The 19,531-nt window shown below is 40.5% G+C and overlaps 1 protein-coding gene across 2 annotated transcripts in view; it reads left to right on the top strand.

Moving 5' to 3' along the window:
- PLOD2 (procollagen-lysine,2-oxoglutarate 5-dioxygenase 2) overlaps positions 1-19,082 on the top strand; it is a 197,062-nt gene extending 177,980 nt beyond the window's left edge. For both annotated transcript variants that reach the window (XM_073625894.1, XM_073625893.1), the window contains 5 exons: positions 2,222-2,287; positions 8,922-9,026; positions 11,227-11,373; positions 11,548-11,673; positions 15,280-19,082. In XM_073625894.1, the coding sequence (XP_073481995.1) occupies positions 2,222-2,287; positions 8,922-9,026; positions 11,227-11,373; positions 11,548-11,673; positions 15,280-15,435 (600 nt within the window). In that variant the 3' untranslated portion in view covers positions 15,436-19,082. The remainder of the gene's footprint in view (positions 1-2,221; positions 2,288-8,921; positions 9,027-11,226; positions 11,374-11,547; positions 11,674-15,279) is intronic.
- The last annotated feature ends 449 nt before the right edge of the window (positions 19,083-19,531 follow it).

Raw genomic sequence — 19,531 nt, 5'->3', positions numbered from 1 at the left:
CAGACATTTCCTGCACTGGCTTATCATAGAGGAGGTCTTAAGCTGTCTGATTTTCTCCTCCTGAATAAGCCCCAGCTGGCAAGATTATTCCTAGATATTGGACTGAAAGTGGTCAGATTGGGAGACTGCCCCAATTTACACATAAATTCAAATTGTTATCTTGTGTAGTTTTGCTGGCTATGGACACACAGTACATATTTTTTCCGTTTTTTTTTTTTTTTATGGGCTGTTTCTCCACGTGGGGAGGCTTCAGATCTGCTTATCGCTGTTTCTTTTGTTTGATTTTTGCACTACAAAAACTATGTGGACTGCGTTTCATATTTACTGTTTATGAATCACATTAGTGCTGCACTTTACTGTATATGTTGTCACAAGTTGTTGGTATACCACCTGTATGTAATGGCCGCCTATCTTTTGTTTATATATCACACTACAAAGGTATTTTTTACAATGAGATTTTTATTTATGTAACTATAGTGGGTAGTTTAGCCTTTAGAAAGGTGCTAATTACACAAGGGTAGTTACCACATTGAGGTAATGCTTGGTTGCTCCCCCACAAAGAAATTCATAGAATTGCAAAACACCACTCTATACCAATAGAGGCACTCACAGGTTTTGCAACAGAGATAAATTAAAGCAACAACATTTTATTGACAATGTTTCAATGGAGCCCAGTCAATCTTTCGATGGCGTGAGTGCTTTTATACCCGTTTTGGATTTGTAAAGGCTAAACTACTTTAGCAATTTAAATCTCGGTGTTGAAAACGCAATGTTTGGTGAAAACTTTTTTTTTCTTCAGTAGCTGTGCCATGATTGGCAGCTCCCACGCGCATGTGCGGGAGTGACGTCATCGCAGCTCCAGCTAATCAGTGCCGGAGCCTGCAAACCCGGAAATAACTCTTGGAGGCATCTCACTGGTCACATCCGTGTACGGGGGTTTTTTTTTTGAGTGTTTACAATCACTTTAACCACTTCAGCCCCGGAAGATTTTACCCCCTTCCTGACCAGAGCACGTTTTACAATTTGGCACTGTGTCGCTTTAACTGACAATTGCGCGGTCATGTAATGCTTTACCTAAATGAAATTTGCGTCCTTTTTTTCCCTTTTTGCTATAATAAATATCCTCATAAATGTTTTTAAAAAACAAATTTCTTCATCAGTTTAGGCCAATATATATTCTTCTACATATTTTTGGTAAAATAAATTCGCAATAAGCGTATATTGATTGTATATTGTGTATGTGTATGTGTGTGTGTGTATATATATATATATATATATATATATATATATATATATATATATATATATATATATATTATTTACTAGTAATGGTGATCTGTGAGTGATACTACGCCATTGCGGCTGACACATTTGACTCATTTTTGAGACCATTGACCTTTTATACAGCGATCAGAGCTATAAAAATGCACTGATTACTGTGTAAATGTCACTAGTGGGGAAGGGGTTAACACACTAGGGGCAATCAAGGGATTAAATGTGTGTTCTAACTGTATGGGGATAGGGCTGACTGGGGGAGGAGACAATCTTTGTTCCTACTTAGTAGGAACAAAGATGTGTCTTCTCTTCCCTGATGGAACAGGGATTTGTGTGTTTACACACACAAATCCCCATGCTGTCTCTCGTGCCTGCGATGGCGGGTGGCCGGCGGGGATCACACCTGCCGACCATGCACAGCGGGTCCCCGGCGGTTCTTAAAAGGAACAACATACCCATACGTTGTTTTGCCCAGCTGTGCCATTCTGCCGACGTATATCGGCGTGGGCCGGTAGGCAAGCTGTTAAACAATTTGATGAAAAGTAGATTACAGAGCTATTAATGGGAAATAAGGATATCATTCATGTCACTTTAAGGCATACTGTGGGACAATTGCATTTACATACAATGTACTACCCATATCTTTAACCCTTGCTAGGACAGACTGGATGCACATGTAGTTTGCAAATGATAGAGATATCTGCCAGCACATTACAGACAGGGTCAATTATGGTAACCCAAACTCCCCAACCCCATACATAGAAGGGGAATTCTGGGTAAGCAAGTAAAAAGTTTAGCAGCATTTTTTTTTTTAAATATTGTATTAACAATTTTTTTTTATACTAAATATATAAAATTAGCTGTAAATAGGTGGAAACTTTTAAATTACTTGGGCAACCTACTTTATCTGAGAACTCCTTTTTATTTTTTTTTTTTTTTTTTACAGGATTGGAAGCTAAAATATATAAATGCTAACTACTCGAAGATTTTTACAGAAAATTTTGTTGAACAGGTAAGAAAATATATAGAGAGAGTAATTGGAACTCAAATAAATTTATATTACTTGAAAATGGTAGGTTATTTACCTTAAGCCATTCAGGCTATGTTTCATTGCAGTGTTGTCAGTCTGTTTTTAGGCACTAGGAGATAGGGATAAGGTGTTCAGAAGATTTACAAGGGAGAGAGTGTACAAGAATAGCATCATGCTCTTTTATAATCTAATGCCCAGGCATGTGACACAGGAAGCTGTGAAACTGCAAATATAAAATATTAGTTTTTCCATGTTGGCTTTGCAGTGTGGCAGAGGTGAGTGAATCAAGACCTGACCAAAACTACAGATATCTTAGTACATTTTTAATATATATACTGTATTTATTGGCGTATAACACACGCCAGCGTATAACACGTACCCCAAGTTTAGGAGGGAAGTTTAAGGAAAAAAATGTACATTTTAAATGCCCATCAATGCAGCATTATCAATGTCCATCTGCAGCCTTGCCCATCATTGTAGAATGATCAGTGTCCATCCGCAGCCTTGCTCAAAATTGCAGCATGATCGGTTTTAAATTGTTACTGGTACTCAATTTAGGAATGAGCGCCACCGAGATGGACAGAGCCGGATGTCCTGTGTACTTAGCTCCTCTTGGCTTGTCTTGCAATCCTGCCCCTTGGCCCGGCCCCTATGACGGAGACACAACACCGTTCCAATGGCGGGACGTAAATCGTAGGAGGCGGGGACTGAGCGTGACTGCAAGCGGAGCCGTGTACACAGTACACTTGGCTCTGTCTATTTCGGCTTTGCTCGTTCCCTACTTCCCCTCCGAGGCAGCGGTTCGGCGTATAACACGCACCCACAATTCTCTCCTGATTTTAAGGGGGGGAAAACAAAGGGCGTATATATATATATATATATATATATATATATATATATATATATATATATATATATATATATATATATATATATATATATATATATATATATATATATATATAAATTTTTAATTTTTTTATGCTGAATACATACCTGTCCTAGGAACAGGTGCAAATATTTTGATGAACATTGGAAGATATCGAATTGAAAGTGTATTTAACAATGCGTAAAATTTAAGGTTTTAAATATCATGCTAAATTTTACCCTGAATAGGCAGGTAGATATATAGTCCAGTAAAAACAAATTCATTTTCCACAGAAATTTCAAAAAATTACTTTTCTTTATTGTACATCATGGGACACAGGTCCTAAAGCAACTACTTAATGGGTTATGGCCATGACACTGGTATACCCAGTCAAGGAAGTTCCCTCGCTATATAACCCCTCCTCCTTCCAGGAGCACATCAGTTTTTTCGTTAGTGTCTAAGGTGTTGGTCACGAGTGAAGATGTGCTCTGAGGAGCTCCAGGAGGGATCCATGCTGGATTTAAAAAACGTCCACAACCGGATCCATCCACGCCACTGCGGCCACCGGATGGTACCTGGGCCTCGCATAGAACAAGGTTTTGCCTGTATACAGGTCCAGAGGAGTGGAACCCCTCTATGCAGCCTCCTCTCCTGGTCTCAGACCGAAGCTATCTGCACGCACGAGGCTGAGGTTTTTACTTTGAAAGAAGGAGGAGGGGGGAGATTCAGGGAAGGGGCGTGGCTTAAGCGGTCGGCGCCGTGTGTGGACTCTGCGTCCTTGGAAAGCACACGCATAGCCAATCAGGTTTACACGTGAGGGGCTAAAAGCTGTGCTCTGAGAACTAAAAATGTCCACCAGAACAGCTGAAGCAAGGCTGCAATAGGACACAGGAGCGCTGGAGCGCGTGAGGGGTGTACACAGGCATTTTCAGTACAGGAAAGACATTGTTTAGCATCAGATTAATCTATGCTGCCATTATTTTTACTACTATTGCTCAGCAAATAGAACAGTTCTTAGAGTACCTCTACTTTTGTGCTTAGCACTATGGCTCCCAAGGTTACTACTAAGGCAACAAAAGTTCCACCCCCAGGCGCTGGGAACTCCAGCCATGCCTCCACACTGTCATCCTCTCCGGAAATACAGATATGGCAAGCCAGGGTGAGTCTTTGGAACCTATTGGTGGTGCAACTGCTTCTCACACTTGCATTTTCCTCTGCCCTGCAGGGTTTAGAAAGAAGATTAGCGGCTTTAAGCGCATCCTCCATCCAAAGGGATAGGAAGCGTGCTAGATCCCCCTTCCCCACCTCAAACCTTTACCAAGGGAACAGTGGGCACAGGATGAGGTATTACCCTCAGGCGATCACGTAAAAAAAGACGATTTTTCCTCTGCAGAGGAAACAACAATTGATGAACCTTATGCAACCTTGCAGTCTGAGAGATTGATAGTACAAACTCTTATGGAGATGGTTCATTCCACTTTCATGTTACCCCTAACAGAGTCAGCTGAAAGTTTGGTCCCTTCCTTGGGTTCTTTTAAACCTTTACAGCTTTTTCATGCATTACTAGAAAAGCTTATTTATGCTGAATGGGATCATCCGAATAAGCATTTTCTTCCCTGCAAAGAGTTTTTCAGTTCTCTATCCCATGGAAGAGAAATTCACAAGATGGAAAGTACCAGCAGTAGGTGCTGCGATTTCCAGCATAACTTGTCCAGTAGACCGTGCACAAATGCTTAAAGATAGGAAGTTTTTTTTGTTAAAATCCACTTTTTCCTGGCAGGTACCATTCTCAGCCTGCAGTCGCTGCAATAGGCACCTGTCAGTCCCTAAAAGGACCAGTTCAAGAGGCCCTTAGGGAGGTCCCTGCACAACAGGCCCATGAGTAGCCGAACTACCAAGGGCGATATGTTTTGCTATAGACGCCATAAAGGGACTCTATCCACTAAGCATCCCGTTTTGCGCTTGTGCTAAAACACATGCATAGGACCCTGTGGTTAAAGGGTTGGTCAGCCTAAGCATCTTGCAAAAAAGCTTCTGACTAGTTTCCCCTTTCATGGGAAGCGACTATTTGGGGAGAATTTGGTCAAATACATCCAAATGATTTCTAGCAGGAGAGGTACTCTTTTACCCAAAAAGAAGGTATAAATGTCCTTTTATTTAAAACGGACTCCTTCCCCTGCCTAGGGGCAGCTGCCTCCAGGCAGTGGCGATGGCCTCCACCGTCAGACTCCAGAGGAGAAAAACATTCAGCCCCTGTATACATGATTGAAAATGCATTTTCCTCCGTCCTGCAGGGCCTAGAAGGAAAATTAGCGACTTTAACTGCATCCGCTATCCAATGATAGGAAGCATGTTAGATCCCCCTCCCCCACCTTAGATCCCTTATCAAGGGAACAGTGGGTAGAGGGTGAAGGGTTACCCTCAGGTGATCAGGAAAGAAAGGCAAACCGATTATTCCTCAGCGGAGGAAACAACTGGAGTTGAACCTTTTTTTCAGCCTCACAATCTGAGAGATTGCTGGTACAAATCTCTTGCAGAGATGGTTCGTGCCTCTTTCAAGCTACCTCTAGTAGAGTCAGCTGATCTGTTTTTTTTCTTAGGTTCCTTAAAACCTTCACTGCTTTTTTCATGCGTTTCCTGTACATGTACAGATCAACGCAAAAATTCAAAAGATCCATTCTAGATGTAAAAGAATCTAAATCAGTTCCTGAAGATCCGCTTTTTTCTATGGAGTCTATCAGGTCAGTAGTTTCTATCCTACAAGGAGGAAAACTTCTGGCATCTATCAGAATCAGGGATGCATATCTGCATGTCCATATATTTCCCGCTCACCAAAGGTTTCTGTGGTTCGAAATAGAACAGCAGCATCTCAGTTTATAGCCTTGCCCTTTGGGCCAGCTACAGTGCCCCGAGTGTTCGCAAAAGTGCTAGCTTCACCTCTAGCCAGGTCAAGGGCACAGTTCTTAAACAATCTTGGCATACCTAGACGATCTATTGCTAATAGACCAATCGGAGTAAGGTGTATGCATTACAACCAGCCACCTGGAAAAGTCTGGGTTGCGTTCTCAACCTAGTGAAGTCTCCCTTAAAATTGCTAAAAAAGCTGGAGTATTTGGGTCTGATCATAGAGCCCAGAAAAAAGGTGTTCTTGCCCAGGCAAAAGGCAAATCCATAAGAGAGTTGGTGCGGATGGTCAGGTCAAAAGGAGATCCCTCCTTTTACCTTTGCATGAGGTTGTTAGGATGGTGGCTTCATTCGAAGCAGTTCCCTATGCCCAGTTCCATTCAAGACTGTTGCAAAACGGTATTCTATTTGCTTGGAACAAAACAATCCAAGCTTTGGACTTGCCAATGCGGCTGTCCCCAAGGGTGTCCCAAAGCCTCAATTGGTGGTTACTAAGGAATTTGCTAAAAGGTAGATCCTTCAGACCACTCTGGAAAGTGGTAAACGACAGACAAGACAACTGTCCAAGGACAGTGTTCAAGAACCGAAAGCCTTGCCCATCAACATCCTAGAGATTCGGGCAGTGCATCTGGCTCTGAAAGCCTCGACTTCCAGGTTAAGGGATTGTCCTGACAGTATCCAATCCATCAATGCCACGGCTGTGGCCTATATCAATCACCAAAGGGGGCACCAAGATTCTCTCAGCGCAGAGAGAGGTGAACCATATTCTAACTCGGGCAGAAAGAAATATTCCGTGCCTATCGGCAGTCTTCGTTCCGGGAATAGAAAATTGGTATGCGGACTACTTAAGTCTCCAGCAAATTATTCCCAATTTCTTCACCCCGACATATGTTCGGGCTGTTTGTTAAAGATGGGGGACTCCGGACGTAGATCTTCTAGCATCTAGTTCAACGTAAAGTTAGTCAACTTTGTGTCCAGAACAAAGGATCCATTCGCATGCAGAACAGATGCGTTGGTGATGCCATGGGATCAGTTCTCACTGATCTATGCATTTTCCCCTATTTAATTGCTGCCTCGATGACTTTGCAGAATCAAGCTGGAAAGAAAACTGGTAATTCTGGCAGCACCAGCATGGCCCAGAAGGTCATGGTATGCAGAGGTCGTAAAGATGGCAGTGGAGGATCCATGGTCCCTTCCACTAAGGCCAGACCTGCTCTCACAGGGGCCGATTATTTCATCCTACTTTTTATGAATGCAAAATTTAACGGCCTGGCTATTGAAACCCACATTCTGAGGAAACGTGGGCTTTCCGGGTCAGTTATCTCTACTTTGATTATTGCAAGGAAACCAGCTTCCAGAACTATATATTATAGAGTCTGGAGGGCTTATGTTTCCAGGTGTGAATCCAAGGGTTGACACCCTCGGAGATATATCATAGGCAGAATTCTTGCATTTCTACAAATAGGCGTAGAGATGAAATTGGCCCTGAGTACTATTAAGGGCCAAGTCTCAGCCTTATCGATCTTATTTCAAAGACCGTTTGCTACGCATTCTTTAGTCCTGGGGTTTTTATGCAAGGGGTGATGCGGATTATTCCGCCAGTTAAATCACCCTTAAGCCCTTGGGACTTGAATTTTTGTTTTGTCAGTATTTCAAAAACAGCCATTTAAACCAATACAGCATATTCCCTTAGTCCTTCTGACAAGGAAGCTAGTATTTTTGGTTGCTATATCCTCAGCAAGGAGGGTTTCAGAATTGGCTGCTCTTTCTTATAAAGAACCATATTTGATTATTCATGAGGACAGAGTGGTGTTACGCCCTCATCCAGGCTTTTTTGCCAAAAGTGGTTTCAGGTTTTCACCTGAACCAAGATATTGTCCTGCCATCGTTTTTTTTTTTTTTCAAATACCATGTTCCAGGAAAGAAGTCACTACATTGTCTTGATGTGGTGAGAGCAGTGAAAATCTATTTAAAGGCAACTGCTCAGATTCATAAGACTGATGTCTTATTTATTCTGCCAGAGGATCCTAAGAGGACAGGCATCGTCGAAATCCACTGTTGCTAAGTGGATACGGCAAGTTATAATTCAAATTTATGATTTAAGAGGTAAGATTCCCCCTTTTCAAGTTAAGGCGAACTCTACCAGAGCGGTTAGTGCTTCTTGGGCAGTGCCGTACCAGGCCTCCATGGCTCAGATCTGTAAGGCCGCAACTTGGTCTTCAGTGCATACATTCACAAAAATTTTATCAGGTGGATGTAAGGAGGTATGAAGATATCACCTTTCGGCGCAGTGTACTGCAGGCAGCAGTATAAGTCCTCAAGTCTGTGGGTACCCTGCGGGTTGTTTCTCCCTCCCCTCAAGTAGCATTGCTATGAGATGTCCCATTAAGTATTTACTTAAGGTTCTGTGTCTCATGATGTAAGATAAAGAAAATAGGATTTTTATTACAGCTTGCCTGTAAAATCCTTTTCTTGGAGTACATCATGGGACACAGAGGTCCCGTCCCTCTTTTATGGGGTTTAAGTATATTACTTTGCTACAAAAATTGATGTGCTCCTGGAAGGAGGAGGGGTTATATAGGGAGTGAACCTTGATTGGGTATACCAGTGTCAACACCTGAAGGTGGCCCATAACCCATTAAGTAAGTACTTAAGGCTCTGTGTCCCATGATGTACTCCAAGAAAAGGGATTTTACAGGTAAGCGGCAATAAAAATCCTATTTTCCCACTTTAATTTTTAGTCAAGTACTAAAACATGAGTAAAAGAAAGTAGAGCTGTATCATGAATACTAAAATATATGGTGCAAATCTGAAGTGTATTTTTATTTTTTTTATTTGATGCAGCCCTGTCCAGATGTGTTTTGGTTTCCTGTGTTTACTGAGGAAGCCTGTGATGAAATTGTAGAGGAGATGGAGCATTATGGCCAATGGTCTGGTTCAAAAAGTACAGTAAGTAGAAGTATTACCTAAAGCAACAGTGATCAGCAAAACCATGTTTTTTGGTGCAGGTGGATTTGGACACCAGGCTTCCAACATAGAGAATATGCATACATAGTTTTTGATGAAATAACTGTTATGCTTATTCAACAACCTCCCCCAACAAATAATAATGCATTGCCTAAATCATTCACATGATATGTAGCCTCTAAACCAGGGATTTTTATACTTTCTAAACAAAGGACAAGTTTACTGCCCTTCAGGCTTTAGGGGGGCTGGACTGTGGGCTGTGGCCAGTGGGAGTAGAAATGCCCTAGTGTCAGTGGGAGTAAATATTGCCTCAGACTTGGTGGCCAATGGGAGTAAAAAAATGACATAATGACTGTGGTCAGTTGAATGAGGAATAGTGCCCATCAATGGTATTGGCAAAATGAATAGTGACCCTTTGTTAGTATCAGTGGGGAGGAGTAGTGCCCCATCGTTGGTGTCAATGGGAGCAATGGTGCCCCATTGTTGGTATCTGTGGGATTAATTGTGCCCCATCATTGATGTCAGTGAAAGGGCTAATCCCCTATTTTTGGTGTCCGTGGGAGGAATAATCCCCAATTATTGGTGTTAGTGGGAGGAATAATGGCCCATTGGGGTGAATAAGGGGAAGCAAAATGCTGCAGTTTGGAGACTGCTGCTCTAAACTATACCTGTAAAATTAGACACGTCTCTTCATCACCCCCTCCTACTGAGCGCTCTCGAAAAAGCTTCATGTAAAGTTGGATAGGAAACTGACACTACCAGTGGTGTTGATGTCCTAGCTTGTCTGCAGCTCTTATTGGTTCCTCCTACTGACCTTCACATGACTGAAGCAGAGAGTAATGTTATAGCAAAAAGAACCAGTGAAATTTGTGGGGTACCTAGTGTTCGTTTTCTTGTGGACTTTATATGAAATATGTACAGTATTCTTTTACAGGTATGGCTTGATTTTAAAAAGTTTTGTAAAGCGACAGGGCTGCTTTAATCCCTCGTAACCCAAATTCTTAACCCCTAAAGTGAGCACTTAAGCACTAATATACTGAATCAAAAAATCTAAAAAAGACTTCTGCGCTACTACCTAAAACTAAGTGAAATAATGAAATGAAATAATAGTGGTGATGTATTCTTAGTGATGCTGCAAAATCAAATAGTGAACACCTTACACTACTAATAAACTAAAAAGGGCACAATCGTAATGGATTGTGTAAGTGATTCTGCGCAACACAAAATGAAGTAAATGAATAAATGCATAAACTACACACCTGAAAAATAAAATAACAATCCCCTAATGGGGTAGAGCAATATGTGCAGATTAAAAAACATGTAGCAGGTGTATCATAGTGACAAAGTGCTAATCAAATAAAAGTCACTCAGTAAAAGCACAAAACATAACATAAACTGTGACTGGTGGGTGAACATGCGTTGCTAGGTGATCTGGTGACTGTTCGTGGTAACGGATACCCACTCGGGGCTCCCAGAACTCTCACCTCTATGGCACGATAAAAGTGCCTGTGTGCTTCCAATAGGTCTGTGGTCACTCTGGTGCAGTGATGACAATGGCGTCCTACTCCTTCCGGAGGGAGGGGGGCGTCACTTCCTCCACTTGGTAGGGCCTCTATTCCACAGTAGGGGTGCCTATGTACTTCCAATGGGTCTGTGGTCACTCTCGTGCAGTGATGGTGATGGCGTCCTAATCCTTCTGGGGGAGGGGGCCGTCACTTCCTCCGACTGTTAAGCTCCATATAGGGGTAATTGAAAAGACTCCAATAGTGTAATAAAGTTAAAGCCAATGGATTTATTAAAGGTAAAAAATCAGCTTACATAAACGTAAACAAAAAACGCCAAACAGCGATGGGAACAGCGTTATAGCGATACTCGCTACGTCACTTCCGGTCCGCACTGACGTATTTCCGGTTGCGTGCCTACGCGTTGCGTCAAATCACGTGACTTCTTTTTTTTTATTTTAATATACTGAATCAGTGTAATAATCTTACAATAATTTATCCACTCAAAAACACCCTTAACAATAATTAACCCTTTTTCTGCTGTACATCCTGTGGTGGGAGTATCCGCAGCCATAGCATGTCTTCCGAAGCATGCAGAACCAAGATTTCATCTTAATAAATCTTTATTAACCTTCCCTAGCTATTTTTTTAACCCACCTCTTTTTTTTCCTTGTAATTAGGACACACGAATTGCTGGAGGTTATGAGAATGTTCCAACAGATGATATTCACATGAGTCAAATTGGAATGGACAATGAATGGCTCCACTTTATTCGAGAATATATTGCTCCAGTAACTCTCAAAGTGTTTGCTGGCTACTACACAAAAGTAAGTCTCCCTTTTAATGTCTATTCTGAGACTTGATAGTACGCTAACTTTGGTGTTTACTTGTAACGGCCTGTTAATACTAGTCTTATGTATATCCTATAGCTTTTCTGTGGCTCTTGTTACCTAAAAGCCTGTTGGTTTAATAAGATCAAATGTATTGATTTTCATTTTCAGGGCCGAGCTGTACTCAACTTTGTGGTGAAATATACACCTAGTCGACAGTCTTACCTGAGACCTCATCATGATGCTTCAACATTTACCATCAACATAGCTCTTAACAAAAAGGATAAAGATTTTCAGGTAATTTTTAAAAAATGTTTGGACTAAGGCTTCATTTGGACATGTGGAGGGGCTGCAAAAAAAGAATGGTTGAGACTTGTTTTTGCCTTTTTGCCACCCTAGCTCCCCACGGGCTGCAATAGGCAGCAGAAGTTTTTTTTTTTTTTTTTTTTTTACATGTCACGCCCATGATTCTTCGCACCCGCAGCAAACTTTACCTGAGATGTAGTTATCAATGGGCAGCAAGCCTGCCAAACGCTACACACTCTAGCAAATGGGGGAAGCACGACAAGTGCACATGGTTGTCGTGTTTGTCTCCAACAATTGGGTTATAATAAGCAGTGAGGAGGTGTCACATCGTCATTTGTCTTCCCCACCTTCTGTAGCCTCTGAAGCACAATCCAAACACAGATCGGACTTCAGAAGAAAGGGCAATTTAGATGCACATCTAAATCTACCCTAAGGCTGCATTGGTGTGGTGTGGCCAGTTTATGTCCCTTTAGTGGTGTAAAATAAGGTGTTTACCAAGTACTAGGATACTTTATGTACCACTTGTGTGTTTAGCAGCCAGGAGAAAAAAAAACCCAAAAAAACTGGCTCTTGGGGGTATGGGGAATCATGTGACTCATTCCATGTGGCAGCATTGGACCAATCACCAAGTACTAGGACAGTCGCGTGGGGAGAGCCCTGTGTTTAATATGGCCAAAGCAACTTGTAGCTTATACAGGGTGCTTTCTCCTGGCAGCTTAACAGAATTGTGTGGCAGTGAAGGAAAGTTGAGTATGTATTGGTTTGGAGGTTTAAAGTGGTTGTAAACCCTTACATATACCCAGTAACTAGCATTCGGTGATGCACAGAGATGAAAATAAACCCTCCTACATAAGTTGTCCATAAATTGTAGCTTTGCATCTGCAGCCATTTCTTCTGTAGATCATTCAAATTTCTCCTTAGTTCTAGGAGCAGCGGTGGGGTTTTGAGCCAACAGCTCTGAGCCCAGATTGGAGGGAAGGGACATATACCCCCCTTTCACACAGCATGGAAAACAGTCGCAGGCTGTGTGCTGCAGCTCTCTCCCTTGTCACCATTTTAACTCTTGGTGTTGAGAAGAGCTGCCAGAACTGAATCATGCTTATAGCAGAGGACTCGGGCAACAGAGAGAAATGGCACTCAGAGCCTTGGAGAGAGACAAGGTCGCAGTATAGAAGGATGTACCTTTTTTCATATTTCGTGTTTAAGGTTTATAACTACTTTAACCACTTTCCACCCACGCTATAATTGAAAGACGGCTACATCGTGACGAGATAGCGTCTATGGATGTCCTCCTGTAATCACACTAACCGCGCGTCCCCTGCAGCATGCATCAGCACGGGTCTTTGATCACTGTGTCCTTCGGACACAGCTGATCACAGATCGGGGTAAAGAGCCAATAACAGCGGTTCTTTACCATGTGACCATCTGTGTCCAATCACAGCTGATCAGTATTGCCGGTTATGCTGGGGTTTTTTTTGTTTAAAAAATATCATTTGGGTACAGTGTTGCATGACTGCAGAATTGTCATTCATAGTGTGACAGTGCTGAAATCTGAAAATTGGCCTGGGCAGGAAGGGGGTGAAAGTGCCCAGTAGGCAAGTGGTTAAGTGAAACTATTGCTTTGTTCTGCATGGGCACATTTGACAGGCATGCAGAAAGTTACAACATACATGCTCCTTTTGCATAGCATGTCACAGCTGAAGAGGTCTAAACCAAAAAAAAAAAAAACACAGGGTTCAAGATGCCAGATTAAAATATGTGAAATGCTATTGTTGACTGAATTTGCAAGTTCTAGGGCTTTCCTATCCTTTTATCACTCCATCTCTGTTCTGGAGAAGGATGTGTTTATTAAATGTCCTGACACAACATTAGTTTCATGCACATTCTGAATACTGACTCATTGCAAATTTACATAGTTATATAATAGGTGAGGTTGAAAAAAGACACAAGTCCATCAAGTCCAACCTATGTGTGTGTGATTATATGTCAGTATTACATTGTATATCCCTGTATTTTGCAGTCGTTCAGGTGCTTATCTAATAGTTTCTTGAAACTATCAATGCCCTCCGCTGAGACCACCGCCTGTGGAAGGGAATTCCACATCCTTGCCGCTCTTACAGTAAAGAACTCTCTACGTAGTTTAAAGTTAAAGAATGCAACCTTTTACTTGCAACCTTTTCAGCAATAGTAGCATCCATATTTCTGAATGGACAAATTCTTACTAAAGCTAATATTGATGGTTAAAGTGGAACTAAAGCCATCGATTTACTAGTTCCCTAAAACAACTACATTCAAAGCATGCCTTGAATGATGACTCTCCCAGATGCGTATGCTCTTAACCTGAAGCTCCATTTTTGTGAGTTTTTGCACAATTAACTTGAATGGGTTGCCCTCCGCTCCAAAAAGCGTTTTTGCATGACAAAACGTCTGCTCTCTTAGCATGGAACGTTTGTTTCTGTGAGCATTTCCCGATTTGCTCAGGTGTGAATGAAGCCTAACTGTCAAGCCATCAAATGGCTGGTGCCCTGATGTGCAGCACCATGGCAACTGCCAACCAAAGAGAGGCGAAGATGGCCGCTTCCTTGGGTGTTAAGTATGGAAGCGTTTACTTCCACTTTAATAGGCTAGTTGAATGCAAGTTCCTGTCATGTAAAGCAGAAGCTAATACTATTTTTTTTGTAACTACAGCTTGGCTTTTTTATTTCTTTCTTTTTGCTAGAAATGTGATCTATTAGAGAGTCACTAATAATAATCAGGTATCCGGCAGTAACTATTTGTGACAGGGCCCCATAATAATTAATGGACTCTCGTGCCTTTCTGTTGCCTGGGTAAATCATTGTTAATACAGGTATTGCTGAGCCCCCTGTGACTTCAGACCTCATTGCAGCTGCATGGTCTACTATGCCTAGAGGTATGCCCTTGATGAAATGGTATAATATCTAAAGCCAAGACCACCTGTTGAAAAGAATTTCCAACTTACATTAAAGTCTGTATGATTGGCTTATCAAACTCATGCCTATGAGCACTTTCGTTTGGTCTCCAGCAGTTTTAACAAGGGTGGTCAGTATTTGGGCTTTTTTGCGATGTGTCCTGCCTGTGTAAATCGTTTTTAATCGTTTTCAGTTTGCTAAAAGCTTGGTGCTGCTTTTATATAAGCATATGTTTTGTGAGTGTGTTTGTATATAAAAAGTTATAATTTAAGTTTACTGAGCTTTTACAAAGTTGTATACTGTTGCACACCCCCTTCGTAAATGGAAAGCAAGAGCTGTAAAGTTGGATACAATATTTTCTTTCTAGGGCATAGAAATGTGTTTTCTAAAAGCAAAAAATTAACATGGCTTTGAAGAATCCCTTTTACCAGCAGAAATGCGAATTCTCCTCCTGATGCTTTGATAAGAGGTTCCCTTTAAAAGAAAGCCTCTCCTAGTAATAAAAAATGAACAATGTCTAAAATAGTGTTTTTTCAAGCACTACCATCAATTTTGAGTGGAATTTTTGTTGTTTTTATGTATATTAAAATTGGGTTGAATTAAATCATTAAAAGATCAGCAATTCCTGTCTGTAAAATAATACATCTGTGATCTTTTTTTCATGCAGGGAGGCGGATGCAGATTTGCTAGGTATAACTGCTCAGTTGAGGCACCAAGAAAGGGGTGGAGCTTTATGCACCCAGGGCGACTCACACACTTGCATGAAGGACTACCTGTGACAAATGGGACAAGATATATTGCAGTTTCCTTTATTGATCCATGAACTCTGGCAGACTCTTGAACTCATCGGCAAACTATTTTGACCTTTTTTTTTTTTTTTTTTTTTTTATTTATAGTTTTTTTTTTTTCTAATTCAGATCACAATATTTACTACTGTTTTAAAAGAATATGGAAAGATAAGGATGCATGGGGACCAGAAAAATACACATTCTGAATGTCACATGGGATTTACCCCCTCACTACTCCCCATGTTGCAGTTTTCAAACTCCAAGAATACACAGACAACTGAATACTGCTTAAAAAAAACTAAGATCTCGAGGTTCCATCATAAAACAAGCACATAATCAAGAAAGCTACATAGTATAATTTGATTCTCTTATTTTTTTTTTTCTGTGGGCTGAAGCGGTGTTCAACCATCAATTGAGTAGGAATTAGCGACATCACTGGAGCATGGTTTAGCCCATGAAACAGATGAACATAGTTAATGTCACTGATTTATTTAAGGCAATGTTAATATATGCCAAAAGTTCAAGCAGTAATGCCTAGTAGCAAAAAAAAAAAAAAAAAAAAAAAAAAAAAAGCCCCTAAGAAACAGACATTTTTAAATATAGACAATACAAGTTTGTATTTGTTTTGCACTGCAGTCAATTTTTAAATGTAGGGGTATCTATTATGAAGCAAAATAAACATTCATGTAGTGGGTTTTTCATTACCATATAAGTCTATAAGTAAGCATATTCCACTTGAAGTGGGTAAAATACAGGTCAAAGGGAACTCAAATGTACCTGTCAATAAATTCTGAATGATCTCAGAAACCTCTCAAACTGATGTCAAACTGAGACCAGGGCTCATCAATGATGGCCCTGACTGTCTTAGAAGCTTCCATTCAGGTTCACTGCAACATAAGCCATTGCCTGGAAACTACTATACACAACCTATGAGTTAGGAAATAGAATCTTACAACTGATTCTGAATCTGGTGCTTTACTTGTAGGCAGATTTCCTTTTAATATACATTTTTTACCTCCCAAAATCTGTGAGTCTGCAGTATTAAACATTTAGAAAAGTACATGTTAATGCAAATTGGCAATGACTGAGTCAGTGTACATATATTTATTGTGGCAAACAGATTTATTTTTCCAAAGAAAAAACATGTTCCATTGCTGTCAATCTTAAATTTAAAAAAAAAAAGTGCATAGATATAGATATATTGTAAACAATGCTATGTTATAATAACATGATGGAATCTTAGTCACATCAGGCCTAACCAATCTGTGGCGTAGGCTTGCAGTGCATCTTCCAATGCCGGGTACACACGGGCTGAATATCATCCGAAATCAGCCATTACAGTAGAAACCGGCCGACTTTTGTCCCGTGTACACAGCTGCCTGTCCGAAAGAAGCCTATTAGAATGGCTTCTGTCAAACGACCATGCTTTAAAACCAGCAGCCGACCAGCACCTGATCACCGCTTGCAGCCAATGATGGTCCTCCTGTCCAAACACAATAGCACAGTGGGGGAGATTGCTGAACTAACATTACTTGTGTTAGTACAGTGATATGGCTTTTTTTTTTTTATTCACCCCACGATCACCTTGTAAAAAAAAACAATTTAGTTCAAAATAGAAATTAAAGGCAAAACATTTTTATATAGATCTAAAAAAGGTATTTATTTATTTTTTTTTTTTTTAGAAGTAATCCCATACCCCTTGTTCTCAGCTGCAAGAGAGCTGGGGGGAGGAGAAGCAGAGCGGGACATGTCTGACCACGGTGTGTTCTACTTAGTGTGGTCAGTTTTTAATCAAAAAGCAGAGGGACTAGCATGATCAAGGGATTTCATACAAAGGAAGCAATACAAAGAGAACAAGATATGTTCTCAAACAAGTACATGGTACAGCAGACACATACTGTATCTGGAATATGAAGTGTTGGGGTAACAAACGCTTTAAGCCCACAGCTAAAACACAGCAATTGCAAATAAAATATGACATTTTCAATAAATACCCTTTCTATCAAACCTTCAGGTCACATGAATGTCCACATGTTTTTAATTCACTGAAAAAAATAGCACTTTTTGAATATCCCAAAAACCTAGCCTGAATATGCTACTGGTTATTGTGGGGGAAAAAGTAATACCAGTTTGTCAGTGTTGTTCCTACATAGTGCTTATTTATTGTATAATGATTCATTTAGCTATTTTTATTTATTTTACCACAAGCAGCCAAGGCCTAATAGATGTCACCCTTGAGCAATAATGATACCTTAAGCCCAGGTTCACATTGCTGCAGGTTTGAAATTGTGCGAGTTCAGCACTATTTCAACACGGCAATGCAGTCCGACTTCGGGAGGGGGTTTTGAAAGACATCTGTGGGGGTTCATGCACAGATGTCTATACTAATCGCCCTTGAAGTCGCCAAAAGTAGTGCAGGAACTACTTTTGGGAATCGGTGCAGCGCCGCAAAGTTGTCACCACACTGATTCGGATAGTACCATTGCTGGCAATAGCCACCGATTTGGCATACGATTTGACATGTCAAATTGCATGCCAAACCGTACCAGTGTGAACCTAGGCTTAGACTTTTCTTGCAATATAATTGATTAGTGCAATTTTATTGCAGTTGTTCAGAGGAATAAAACACAGGTGCTATGCTTACCTACTTATGTTTTGGAAAGCGTACTAGGAGTAAAGGGCGAGTGCAAGAGTTCCCATTTTTCTACTGCAAAGCATGGCTCATTCACGGAACCATGTAAAGCTTGCAAATACTTCACAGGTGATCTGACCATGTCTGCCTATGAGACACTAAAAAAGAACCCAGTTAACATGGTCAAGTAGAAATCAATAGAAAAATTGCAAGTTTGCAGATCCTTTTTAAAGATGATGCTGCTTGCTAGCCACCTGTTGGTACCCTTGTATGGGTTAATACTGACATTAATGTTCAATTGACTGTTTTTATTAGAGATGGTTTCATGCTCTGTCCTTTTGAGCCACTAAATGCAAACGCTCTGATGGAGCCACAGATACAAGGTTAGAAGCCACCAAAAAAATAAAAAGGTTGAAGTCTGATTTGGCTGCAATATAAACGATTACTGTACCTTTACTTTTTTATATGATAAAATGAAATAGCTGTATCAGTCAGTTTAGTTCCAAAATTCTGCAAAAACGACCAAAGTGCCTAAAACCGTTAACTGATTCTTTGCCAATGAGATACAATGCCAACAGGAATAGTTTAAATTGGTTCGACGGACAGCTTTTTTTCTTATTTTGAAATATTTCATAGATCACACTACAAAGTGCCTTTTTTTTAATCTAGACAAGTTTTCAACGAGTCCTTCCTATATTTTTTTTTTACATTGTTTAAGTTACTACATCAAAACATTTGCTATGCTGTAGCTGAATCTTTAAAAAAAAAAACAAAAAAAAAACAATGCATTCTCTAAAAGTGCATCGCTGGATTGATGAAGTGAATGATTTCAATTTACTTGAAATTGTGTTTGAGTCCAATGTTAACCTTTCGTGTGTTTTTTCAATCAAGGTGGTCTCTTTTTAAAAAAGAAAAACTTTTCAAAATTTTGCATTATGCAATATTTGCAAATATGCATTTTTTTTCTATTTGCAGTACTTGAAGAGAACAGCCTTAAAGTGTCAGTGATGTTATATGTTTGTGATAAATAAATGTTAATTTAAAATGTTTTTGTCTGGTGTTTTTCGCTTTTTAATGGGGCAGATTATGCTGGGTTTTAGTCACCAAGCTCCTTCATGTATCCGTCTTGGACTCTAGTGGAGAGATTTCAGGTTCATAGCTTCCCCCACCTGCTATGGATAGTATGTGACATTCTAATTCTCTCAGGTGCATTTGTGCACACTGGATTTTCCATTTATTTTGTTGTATAGAATGCAGTTAGGGAGGAGAAGGAGTCAGAAAAAAGCCTTCAGATTGACTAAGAGCAGTAGCCTCACATCTATACACTGTAGTAATATTCTACTACAGCAGCCTTCAACACGTGTGCTGCAGCAACCCACAATGCACATGCAAAAAGGACTGGGGGGAGCTACTCACCATTCTCAACATAAAGGAAAAACGTCAATCAATGTTGGGGGCATTTGAAATTTGCTACAGTGCTTCCCCCTTATTTAAAGTGG

Source organism: Aquarana catesbeiana, linkage group LG04, assembly GCF_042186555.1.
Source record: "Aquarana catesbeiana isolate 2022-GZ linkage group LG04, ASM4218655v1, whole genome shotgun sequence".
NCBI lineage: Eukaryota > Metazoa > Chordata > Amphibia > Anura > Ranidae > Aquarana > Aquarana catesbeiana.
The sequence above is the reverse complement of the archived record's forward strand: the minus strand, read 5'-3'. Positions and strand labels throughout refer to the sequence as shown.